Source organism: Dipodomys ordii, unplaced genomic scaffold (assembly GCF_000151885.1).
Source record: "Dipodomys ordii isolate 6190 unplaced genomic scaffold, Dord_2.0 Scaffold44, whole genome shotgun sequence".
Lineage (NCBI taxonomy): Eukaryota > Metazoa > Chordata > Mammalia > Rodentia > Heteromyidae > Dipodomys > Dipodomys ordii.
Window position 1 is genome coordinate 1,396,686 of NW_012267260.1, and position 12,221 is coordinate 1,408,906.

General features: G+C 44.5%; 1 protein-coding gene across 1 annotated transcript in view; it reads left to right on the forward strand.

The window, feature by feature from the left end:
• Dst (dystonin) overlaps window positions 1–12,221 on the forward strand; it is a 287,116-nt gene that overhangs the window by 165,350 nt on the left and 109,545 nt on the right. The window contains exons 35-36 of the mRNA XM_013019154.1: window positions 903–991; window positions 2,020–2,155. Coding sequence (XP_012874608.1) covers window positions 903–991; window positions 2,020–2,155 — 225 coding nt within the window. The remainder of the gene's footprint in view (window positions 1–902; window positions 992–2,019; window positions 2,156–12,221) is intronic.

Sequence of the window (12,221 nt, forward strand, 5' to 3'; positions counted from 1 at the left end):
TCAAGTGGTAGAGAGCTAGCCTTGAGCTGAAGAGCTGAGGGACAGCACCCAGGCCCAGAGTTCAGGCCCCACAACCGGACCCAAAAAAAAAAAAAAAAAAGAAGGTAGCACCTTTTGAACGCAGATTACGGCCTTCACACATCTCTCAGAACACGCAGTCTCTTTGGGAAAGGAAGTTTACAAAGTTCGGTGTCCTAGTATGTGTCTTCCACTGCCCTCATGGGTGCCTGTGGGCATATAAAGTATTTCCCTGAGTGGAGTAACAGCGTAGCGTTCGTTGGTCCTTGGTCTCCACTGGCCTGCTGTGTCTCTGTTCATTTAGAAGAACGAGAGTTCTGGACTAAGGCATGGAGAAGTGATACACAGAGGCATCAGGACGACTTTGCTTTTCTCTGAGAGTATGGGAGAGTCTTGATGTTGGCAATCACTCCTAATCACTTGGCTTATAAACGAATGCTGTCAACATCAGTTTGGGGAAAGGAGAGTGGTTTGTTCAGGAGCTTGGGGGAAGGAAGATTTCTTTAGAGGTCATCTTCCTGGTGCCTGTCCTTTCTGAGCACCCGGATGTAGAAGAGTACCACTGGATCAGTGCTCAACTCTACCCCAGGGTCCAGGCCACCTTGTTATCCATAGTTGAACTGGAACAAATTCAAGAGCTATATGATGTTGCATTACTATTCCCTCATAAAGATGATGGCATTAAATACAAAGAGAGGCACTTTCCTTTCTGTGCATCTAAATAGAGCCCTTATCTAGGGCCTTTACATTGCCAATAATGATAGGTTATTGATTTGGGTCATCAAAAAAGCAGACCAATTCATAGAAACTTATTTTTAAAAGTACTGTTGTATAGTATTGTATTGTATAGGGGGAGAGTTTGAATGTGCCTTCTTTCCTTGCAGATTTCCAGTGAGGAAATATCAACCAAGAAGGAACAATTATCTGAAACACTTCAGACCATGCAACTCTTTCTGGCTAAACATGGCGACAAGTATGTTGGTTTTAATTAGCTCTTTCATTCAGAGTAAGGGTGTCCTCTTGGAAATATTTAGCAGTGTGCAGATTGAAATCCACACTTGAGGGGAGCTCTTGGGAAGAATGATGGAAGGGTGACATTGATCATGAAGCACTGCACTAGTAACCCAACTTAGGGAATTGTAACTTCTTTGTGCAACTACTGATAATAACATTTTAAGAAATACTCAGCAGTGCAAAAAGTGGCAAATTTTGAGATTTTAAAAATGAAACAAATGAATCACAAATTACTTTCCCTAATATAGAAAATAAACTTAGCAGTTTAATTTTCTCTTGTAGTCTTCACTTCTCTGAAATGTATCTGTTATCCTCCTCTAGTACAGATAAGAGAATGGGCCTAGAGAAGTGAAAGATGAATAGCTAGGGAATGGAAGAAATAAGATTCCAAATCAAGTCTTAATTCTAAGTGATATTCCAAGGAGACCTGTTGAAAAATAGGTGTGAATAATGTGGCCTCCACTTTCTTCACTATAGTGTCTCATATTTTGTTATCTATTTTGCAGCAAGATGCTGTATCTATTTCATCAAACTCAGGAAAAGGATCTTCTTTTGTCTCAGCCACTTTCAGATATTCTAAGATTATTCCAGAAAGATTTCATATTGTACTTAGAGAATTATGTTAATTTCCTTGTAAATTTCCTCAGTCTTTAGTTAAAAAGTTCCATTTTGAGATAGTTATTTGATGTCCCTCTTTGTGTTGGGACTGGCATTGGGGTCCTTCCTAACACATAACAGCAGTTATGATCTAGAAATTCCTAGAGGTGCTGACAAATTGCTTTACATCCCTTTCTTCAGTCTCTTTCTCAGGCAAGTAAAGACTCCTAGATGTTTTTGTGGAAGCTTCATTTTCATAGACAGTACTACTAGGGCCTGAGCAAGTCATTCATGGAAAATTTAAGAACACTGGCCATCATTGAACCTGAGATTCTGGTGTTTTTCCTTGAGAACCAGGGCTATTTTTCTCATCCTTTAATGTTATTTTAGGATGACGGAAGAAGAAAGAATCGAACTGGAAAAACAAGTGAAAACTCTTCAAGAAGGTTATAATTTATTATGTAGCGAGTCTCTGAAACAGCTGCAAGGATCCCAACCTTTGGGAGATGCGATGATGGATGAGAAGGTAATAGCAGTGGTTAAGACAAAGCTGTGTCAGGGGCCTTGACTGCATGATGAAGACTCCGTGTCAGTGACGAAGTCACCTTGAATTTTACACGTAGCTGAAGTATGGATGGAGTTTATTGGACGAGTTTAGTATTGTTTATGAAATGCAGTTTCACTTACCTCAGTTTCTGTGACATCTTAATCTCTGCCTTGCATGGTGAAAGGAAGGAATCATTCATTTTTCTAACACTTCTCTCAAAAAGCCATTTTCTACTTCTACGATAGTGGGTATATTATTATAAAACATGTTATAAAAGATCCTGTGGGCTGGGCATGGTGGTGCGTGCTTCTGTCTGGCACAGGGGAGGCCGAAGAAGGAGAATTGTAAGTTAGAGGCCAGTCTGGGCTACATACCAAGACCCTGTCTTTAGCATCATTTGTAAAGATGGCAGCATTATTGATGTGCTGTGGAGTTTATTTGACCTGTGGGGATACTCATGAAAGTAATGACATAGTTCCCTTCATATTTGAGGGATGTGAGGTCTTACAGGGAAGATGTTCTAGTGCCTTCTAGAATATAACGAAAATTGCTTAAAATATGGCTTCTCAATTCTTCTTTAAATTTGGTGATGCACATTAACATGCCCAACACAAAATGCAAATTTCAAAAAAGTCTTTATATCATATTTAATTCCATTCCTCTCAGAAGTATTTCCACACAGTTTGTGGGTACAAAACAACTTCCTAGCTCCTTAGTTTGGGACTGCCCTTGCTCAAGTCTGTATGCTGTAAACATGGTAGCCTAGGGTTGATGGGCTGGCTTTCCTTCACGTCAACTCTGACCTCTCTCTAATGCAGCAAGCATGATTTGCCTTCTAGGTGTGTGTTGTTTCCTCCATCGTCATCTGCTCTGCCACGTCCTCACTAACCTGGTTAATGTACACGTATTAAGTTTTCACTTCACAGATGCATGTTATTTCAAAGCTTTACCACTTCTGTTGAGTAGATCACTGACATAGATCACTGTGCATTTGAGCTCCTAACATTCTCAGCATTGCTGCGCCTTGGTAAGTAGAGGACTTTCATGATGAAACAAGAAAAGTTGCATGAAATTTTCCCACTCTTGGGGAACAGACTTGACCTAAGACCTTTGTGTTTTCCTTCCAGCTGGGGAGAGTGATTGCGGGCACCATTGACCGGACAACTGGAGAAGTCCTCTCAGTGTTCCAGGCTGTTCTGAAGGGGTTAATTGATTTTGACACGGGGGTCAGGTTGCTTGAGACACAGCTAATGGTTTCTGGCTTAATTTCACCAGAATTAGGAAAGTGCTTTGACCTCCACGATGCCAAAAGTCATGGCCTTATTGATGAGCAGTTCCTGTGCCAACTTGAAGAAGTAAACAAAGCCAAGCAGGTTATTTCTGCAGTGCCATCCACCACGATCCCTGTACTAGACGCCCTGGCTCAAGGTCTCGTGTCAGAAGCCGTGGCCATTAAAGTTCTGGAGATCCTGCTTGCCTCGGGTGTTCTGGTTGCTCCAGCCACGGGGGAACGGTGGACTCTACAGAAGGCTTTGCAGCAGAACTTGATCTCCTCAACACTGTTTGCAAAAGTGCTGGAAAGGCAACATATGCACAGAGATCTTATTGATCCTTGTACCTCTGAGAAGGTATCTTTAATGGATATGGTGCAAAGAAGTATTTTACAGAAAGACACTAGGATGTGGCTTCTTCCCGTGAGATCACAAGAAGGAGGGAGAATAACATTAAAATGTGGGAGAAGCCTGAGCATTTTGAGAGCAGCCCATGAAGGCCTCATAGACAGAGAGACCATGTTCAGGTTACTGGGTGCACAGCTTCTCTCTGGTGGTCTGATTGATTGCAACTCTGGTAAAAAAATGACCGTAGAAGAAGCCATGGCAGCTGGGGTGATTGACAGAGACACTGCCCACGGCATTCTCATGTATCAGATTCAGACAGGTGGAATCATCCGTGCAAACCCTGCAGAGCGCCTGACGGTGGACGAAGCCGTCCAATGTGACCTCATCACTTCCAGCAGTGCTCTCTTGGTCCTCGAGTCTCAGCGGGGCTATGTTGGGCTCATTTGGCCCCACTCAGGTGAAATATTCCCAACATCATCATCTTTGCATCAAAACCTGATTACAAATGAGTTGGCTTACAAAATCCTGAATGGCAGGCAGAAAATAGCTGCCCTTTATATCCCAGAAAGCTCTCAAGTCATTGATTTGGATGTTGCTAGGCAGCTAGGAATTATAGGTGATAACACAGCATCAATCTTAAAGAACATAATACTACCAGATAAAATGCCAGACTTAGGAGATTTAGAAGCTTGTAAAAATGCTAGAAGATGGCTCTCATTTTGTAAATTCCATCCATCTACGGTTCATGATTACAGGCAAGAAGAAGATGCCTTGGATGGCGAAGAGCCAGCAGCACCTCAGAGCTCAGAACAAACCAGAAGGTTATTCCTGTCTTACTTGATGGTTAATAGCTACATGGATGCAAACACAGGGAAGCGGCTTCTGCTGTACGATGGAGACTTGGATGAGGCTGTAAGTATGCTGCTGCAGGGCTGCAGCGCAGAGCCGTATGCCGCGGTCGATGCCAGGCTGCAGGGCTGTGTCACAGAGCCGGATGCCGCTGTTGATGCCGGGCTGCAAGGCTGCGTCACAGAGTTGGAGAAGGATGTACTAGTGAAAGGAAAGCTTGAAGCCATGACTTTCCTTCATGAATTTCTTAATTTTCCAAGTAAAGAAAAGGATGAGTGTTCAGCCTCACTAACTGGTGTTGCTAAAGGTCACTTCAAAGACCTTGAACAGCAAGAGACTTGTGAAAACAGAAAGTGTGCTATGAAGGCAGAGTTTGGTGAAATGGGAAATAATTTTAGTTGTAGTGAAATATATCAGTCAGAAAACCTGGAAAATACAATAACAAGCAGTCAGAAAGTTAATAATTCAGCTGGTATGTGTGTCCCCAATCCTGTATCCTACCTACCACTGATGGAACTTGAAAAAACTGGCAAACTTAGACATGACTCTGAAAACAGACCCAAAACCTGTGGAAACCAAAGTCAGCTCGAAACAAAGGACCATGGAGATCTCTGTGGTCATTCTAACGTTGCAGGTGACTTGATAACAGACCCTGTTGTGAAATCAAAGACTTGTAGACTCTGGGAGCTGAGTGAGAGAGAGAATGAGGATGCTGCAGACGAGGAGTCGTCTTTCTTTGACTACTCTCCAAGGCTGAGTGCCTTGCTCAGTCATGATAAACTGAGGCACAAGCACAGAGACTTCCATGGTGGACACACCCCAGAGAACAAGGAAAACAAATGTGAAGCCTCTACATTGTCATTCAGTGACGAGCACATGCTGGCAGATCAAAGAATGGGAGAATGTTTTCAAGACCAGTTCCTGGGAATTGCAGCAATTAACTTCAGCCAGGGAAATCGCTCTGATGATAGACCTTTAAACATGGATCTTAACAGTCCTCAAGAATATCGTGATGTCAAATACATGTCAGGCATTTGTGGTGAGAGCGGACATCTTCCTAGTATTTCTCAGAAGAAATCCAAAGAAAATCAACCTGACCTGGAAGCGGAAGAGTCCTGTACCCTAAGTCTGTGGTACGATTTGGGTAATGCCAACACATCTCCTGTTTCCGACATGCTGTTGCATGCAGGAACCATCAGTGCAGGGGATTATGAAACGTCCCTGCTGGATGAGCCACAGAGTGAGACGGGGACGGACACAGACAGTGACAGTTTCTATGGCACTCCCTTGTGTGATGATGATGACCATGATTCTCTGCTTCTTGAAGGCCATGACGGTGATTGTTTGCGGCCTGAGGACTGTGACATCATGGAAGAGGAAAGCGGTGAGACCTCTCCTCCTGGAGATGCGTTCTGTGACTCAGAAGAGAGCGAGTGCTCTGTGGATCCCCTCAGGGGACAAGGTGACAGCTCAAGTGGGAGGGGTAAGGCGCGGTGTCCTAGGGCTCATCTCTGCGGTGGTGAGAGAGACGAGTCCCATGTTGATGGCAGAGAACTTTCAAGCTCAGTTGGCTCAGAAGAGGTGCGGGTGCTGTCCATGGAAGCTGTCCACAGGGACGACGCCGAGGACTGGGGAGGTGAGGGGTCTGGCTCCTTGGTCAGTCACGAAACCACCAGAAGGAAAGAGAGCACTGGTGCTTCCTCAGGATGGGCTGGCACTGGTAGCTGGAGAGGGAGAAAAGAAGAGTATGAAAGTGGGCAAGCGTCCCAGGCTGATACGGATCGTTTAGATTCTGTGCAAAGGGAAGAAAGTTTCGAGGATTGTGTATGTGACAGTAATGATCAGGAAGACGATGACAGTGATAACTATGATGATGGTGGGGGTAATGAAGGAGGAGGTATCGGAGCTGAGATTCGAGAGTCCATCTCCCAGGTGGAAGCAGAATGTGGTACTCACTCGTGTGCCACAGCTGTAAGGGAAGGCCAACAGACCAACAAAATGATTCTGGATGAAATGCACAGTTACAGTTCTGTGAAACTGCAGAGTGTAAATGCTTTACAGCAAGAAGCAACTCATGCAAGTAGCTTAGCTACTGAAACATGTAGCCTTCCAGAATGTGAAACCGAGGCTGTTGGAGAAACCAAAGACAGTCTGTTGAGTTATGAGATAATCCTTCAAGATAGATTGCCACCGGTCACTGAAGACACTAGATCAGAAAAGCACTTTACTCCTGCAGGTGCGTTACACACTACCAGTTCTACCTGTGAGTTAGCTAATGATTGGATGCACACACATGTCAAGTCAGTGGAAAGACCAGAATCTGCCCACTGTGTGAAAGATGGTGATCAGTATGGAGAGAGGGCGGCATGTTCTGAGCCTGAGTGGGCAGGAATACCTTTTGAGGAATGCCAGTTGTTACCCACAGCTGAGATTGACAGAGATTGCCAAGGAAGCAGAAAAGGTCCAGTTCTAGAGGAAGGTGGGGAAAGCAATGTGTTAACAGAAGAGAGAACATCAGTTCAGAAAATGGGCACCGGTGGAGGAGAACTCCTGGACTATCCAGAAGATGTAGAAAAATACCCTGAACTTTCACTGAATAAAAGCACAAGAGAGAGTCTTGATTTAGTTGAGAGTCAGTTTCCATTTCCACATTTCACAAATGTTGAGGAATTTAATCAAAAAGGGAGTCTTAAAGCAACAAGTATAACTCCTAAAGATGAAGCAAAGAGTGTACAGACAAAGATTAGTAAAAGTCCTGTTCAATATGTGAATCTTGAGGAAATATTTGACACCTCAGCTTCCAAAGTGATCAGTGATGGCATTGCTTTAGATATTACAGTGTCTAAAGGGAATAATGGTTCTGAGAAAGATTCCTTCACCGAAGGACCCAAGGAAGAGCTTGAGCTCTCTGCTCCTTTAAAACTTTGTGCTAGAAATGTAGAAGCACAAATTGGACTGGAGCAAAACAAAGATAGGCCAAGCCACACCTTCGAAGCTGCGTGTTCTGAGAAAGATTTCCGTAGTGCAGAGGAGTCAGCCCCTACTCAAGCCCACTGGGCTGTAAGTGAGATAGCCCAGCATGGTGATCTTTGTGCTGGAGAAAGAGTCTCCCAAGGACGAACAGAGATCCCTCAGTTCACTGCAAAAAGTAATGAAGCCACACTTCCAGTTCCACCTCTTAGGGGAAATACCGATTTTGGGCAGTCAAAGTTCTGCCTGAAGGGTGTGGAAAATGACTCCACTAACACTTTGGACATGGGCAGTTGTTCGATGAAAACTAACAATAGGAAAGAAAGAACTGATTTACAGCTCCCGAAAGAACTACCCTTGTCTCCAGGAGCTCAAGAAAAGGAAGCTCATATTCCTCAATTGTCAGAGGTGCTCATGGAAGAGGTAAAGAGCATCTTAAAAAGCAGATTGACTCAAGGGTGTATGAATCCTCAAGAGATGGGAGACACTCCAGCTTGTGTAGATGCTAAGATTTTAATTCAGAACTTGATTCAAAGTGTTGTCTCATCACAGTGGATGAGTGAAGCATCTGGTGTACCCATCAACTGTAGTATCATTGACTGCTCTGGTTCCCCCATGCGAACCTCATCAGAACCAAGGCCAGAGGGTACCATTGACCCTTTCTGCATTACAAATCTGACGTTTGAACTTCTCCTCGATATGCTGAGACAAAATCAGTATAACCAGAAAATTATTGGAGCCTTGGAGTTGATGAGAGAACTCGCCCCAGCAGACTGGGCTCTGGAGAGGGGAGCTGCTCCACCCCGAGTGTCTCCCCTGGAACTCGGAGGCCTTTTCTCCAGGTGGCTGGCTGCTGGGCCTTCAGTGACAGGAGGTGGGCTCGGAGACATGAATCAAAAGACATGCCCGCCCTCTGCAGTGGGGGGAGAAGAGCCACACCTTCCCGCTGACCTAAAACTCAAAGAGGAAAACGACTGTCTCCTTACCTTACCATCCATAAAAAAATCTGGGCTAGAAAATTCTCCCATGTGTGTTTCAGCGTTGCCAAGAGATAAGAGGCTGGAGGTGTCACGTGATGTTTTATCAGACCATTTGGATTGTGCTTCTGGGTTGAAAGAAACGCCTTCCGGAGACAGCTTAATGGGAAAAGTAAGTTGACTTTCCCACTTTGTGTGGAAGTACCTGCATGAACTACAAGGGAATAATCCCACACATTTTATTTGCTTAAAAAAATGTTTTGATAAAGGCTATTGAATTGTGACCTGCAAATTTGTTCTTAGTTTTCCAGTGAATTACAGCAATGTGTGCAGCACACTGAAAAAATGCATGAGTATCTGGCTTTGCTTCAAGATCTGAACCCCCCACTAGACAACCAGGATTCTGTGGGTAACAATCTAGAAGCTTTAAAGATTCAACTTAAACAGCTGGAGGTAAGAGTTGTGCTGCTGTATCTGCCAGGTCTCCTTCAGTGCAGTGGCTTCCTGAGACAGTCAACTTACAAAGACACAAGGCTTATTTGGACTGACGGTTTTGGAGGTTCCCGTCCATAATCCAGTGGCCCCCATTATTCTTGGGCCTGTGGTAGCACCACAGTGTAGTGGTAGGCAGAGCCACTTACCTGTGGCCAAGGAGCAGCCGAGACTAGAGTCCCATAATGCACTTGGAGAGCCCTCCCCAGGGATCTGAAGACTCCCAGTAGGCCCTGATCCCACAGTGTCTACACTCAGCCAGGATGGAACCATGGCATGGGTAGTTATAGATGGTGTTCCTGGTATTAGATTTGGAAAAGGCAGAGCACTTTTCATTTATTTTATACTTACATTTTTTCCCATGAAATAGTAAATGGATCTGGGCTGTGTTTCTTTGCAGACATTTGAATTAGGATTGGCTCCGATTGCTGTGCTTTTAAGAAAAGATTTGAAGCTGGCAGAAGAATTCTTGAAGTCTCTTCCCAGTGACTTTTCCAGAAGACATTGTGAGGAATTGAGTGCCAGCCACCACAGGCTGCAGGCTACCTTTACTTCCCTCAGCAATGCGTGCTCAGAAAGAATACAGCATATCATGCTTGCGATTGACTCTGAAATGGTAGGCATAAGGGCAGATTTTGAATAAAATTTGATTGCTATTAAGAGTTTAGTCATAAGATGAAGTTCATTTTTGTAGTATGAAGCCTTTATTTGTAGTACTTCTGGAAATTTGGTCCCTAAGTGAAATGCCAGCTCATAAATAAAAGAACACAGTTTGGAGAAAAGGAAAGGTTTATTAATTTTATCAAGTAAAATGTGTGTGGACCACAGCACTGCTATCGAGTCTTTGTCTCCAGGGTGGAGAGTTTTTTTTTAAAATTTTAATTATTGTGGTCAGTGAGATGAGGGGCACAGGGTATGGCCCCTCCTGGAACCAGTCCTGGGACTTGAACTCGGGGCCCGGGCACTGTCCCTGAGCTGCTTTTTACTCAAGGCTAGCACTCTACCACTTGGGCCACAGCACCACTTCCAGCCTTTTCTGTGTGTGTGGTGCTGAGGAGTCCAACTCAGGGCTTCATGCATGCTAGGCGAGCACTCTACCACTGAGCCACCTTCCCAGCCCCCAACATTGTTCCTGAGTACCTCACAAAGGGGAAAGGGCAGGGAGGAAGACCAGACATTGAGAATGAAAAAGCATCTTTTTAGAACTTGCTTAACAGAGAGCGTGCTCAGCAAATGTAGTGACTGGGCTAAAACTACAGTTGTGAGCCTATTTAGGTATCTACTTCCTGCTACAGTAGGACTTTGAAAGTTTGTGGACAGACGTGAATGCTCAATTTTATTTTCTAGTCTAAACTAGCCATTTCTCATGAAGACTTCCTGCGTAAACTTCAGTCCTTCTCACACTGGGTGTCAGAGAGGAGTGGCGCTGCACGGGCCATCGGGGCCGTGGATGCCCGGGACACCGAACATGGGAAGAAAAGCTTGGCATTTCTGAAGGCAAGTGTCAAAATGAACACAACCAGTGTATCACAAAGCCCGTGGATTTAAAAACAAAATAGAACCAAATATTGCTTTCCAAGGGCGGCTATAGAATGTTCTGCCTTTTCTCTGTCTCTAAGAGATGCTAGTTTGGAGATGATAAAACTGTAAAATATCACAGCCTTGCTGAAGCACGTCCATCCCAAGTGCCTAGAGGCCTCTTATCACCACGGACATGTCAGCTTTGTATTTACATGCTTATTTATGTGTCAGGCATATACGTAACCGTAGCTGTGAAGTAGTCCCGAAAAAAGATAACATTGAGCTTGGCACAGATGGCTAACACCTGTAATCATAGTCACCCAAGAGGCTAAGAACTGAGGAGCATGGTTCCAAGCCAATCCAGTCAGGAAACTCATGAGACTCTTTTTTTTTTTTAATTTAATTTTGTTTTATTTGTGAACATACTGTACAGAGGGGTTACAATTACATGGGCAGGATAATGCGTACATTTCTTACCAAGCATTGCATCCTCCTCCTTTGTTTACCCTTCACATCCCTTCCCAGCCTCCCCCTCCCCCCCAATCCCAATCCTTCTCCTTCCTCCCTTCTCCCCCACCCCCCCTCCCCCGCACCGACTTTGTAAAGCTCGTTTTGAGACTCTTATCTCCAGTAAACCACTTAAAAAAGCTGGAAGTCGTACTGTGGCTCAAGTGGCAGAGTACTAGCCTTGAGCAAAAAAGAAGCTCAGGGAGAGAGCCCAGGCCCAGAGTTCAAGCCCTAGGGCTGGAAAAAAGAAAAAAATATAAATACACAGTATTTATATGGTAGTTGATTTTGGCATGAATTTTATTCAACTTTCTTAGTTTGAACAACATGCCCGTGGACATGAAGGCATAAAGGATATTCTGGCCTCTTTAGTTCATCTCCAGTTTCCCCATAGTCCTGCTCTGTCTCAGCTCAGTTAAATGGATGTTGTCACTGTTAGCAAGTGACACTGAAATGCCAACATCTCCTCCCACACTGATAAAGGAGCTACCGAAGCTGCAGTTCCTCCCATCGGAGGTGCAGCCTGCGTGTGGTATGTGAGGCACACAGAGGGCCATTCTTGGAAGGGCTTGTCTTTTTATATGTTATTATCCTATCTAAATTATGATTACTAGTTGATAAATAGCTTATTGATTAATTTTATTAATCATTAAACATTGGTAGAGGAAGTTATTTTTTAAATTGGTAAGCATGAGAAGTGTGAATGCTAACTTTCTCACACCTGTGTCTCGATTGATAACTATTCACAGACAGTGATGAAAGACCTGGAACGTACCAAAGCTCAGCTGGAGGCGACAGCCTTCGATGTCCAGCTCTTCATCTCTGAGCGTGCCCCGGATCTGTCCCCCGTCCAGAGCAGGCAGCTGCTGAGGTTCCTGAACGCCACTCAGAAGTGCTTTCTCAACGCACAGGAGTCTGTGGCGGCCCAGGTGGAAAGCTTAGAGACCCAGTTACAGCTAGAGCAGGACCGTGACGACCAGAAGGTTTGCTCCCCACCGTAAATTGCAGTTCTCTGTTGTCACGCCTCAGTGCAGGGACTTGAGCGTGACAGGAAGGTTTTCTGGACAAGCAGGCATGCAGGATATAGCCCAGTGATCTCACAGTGTGTGG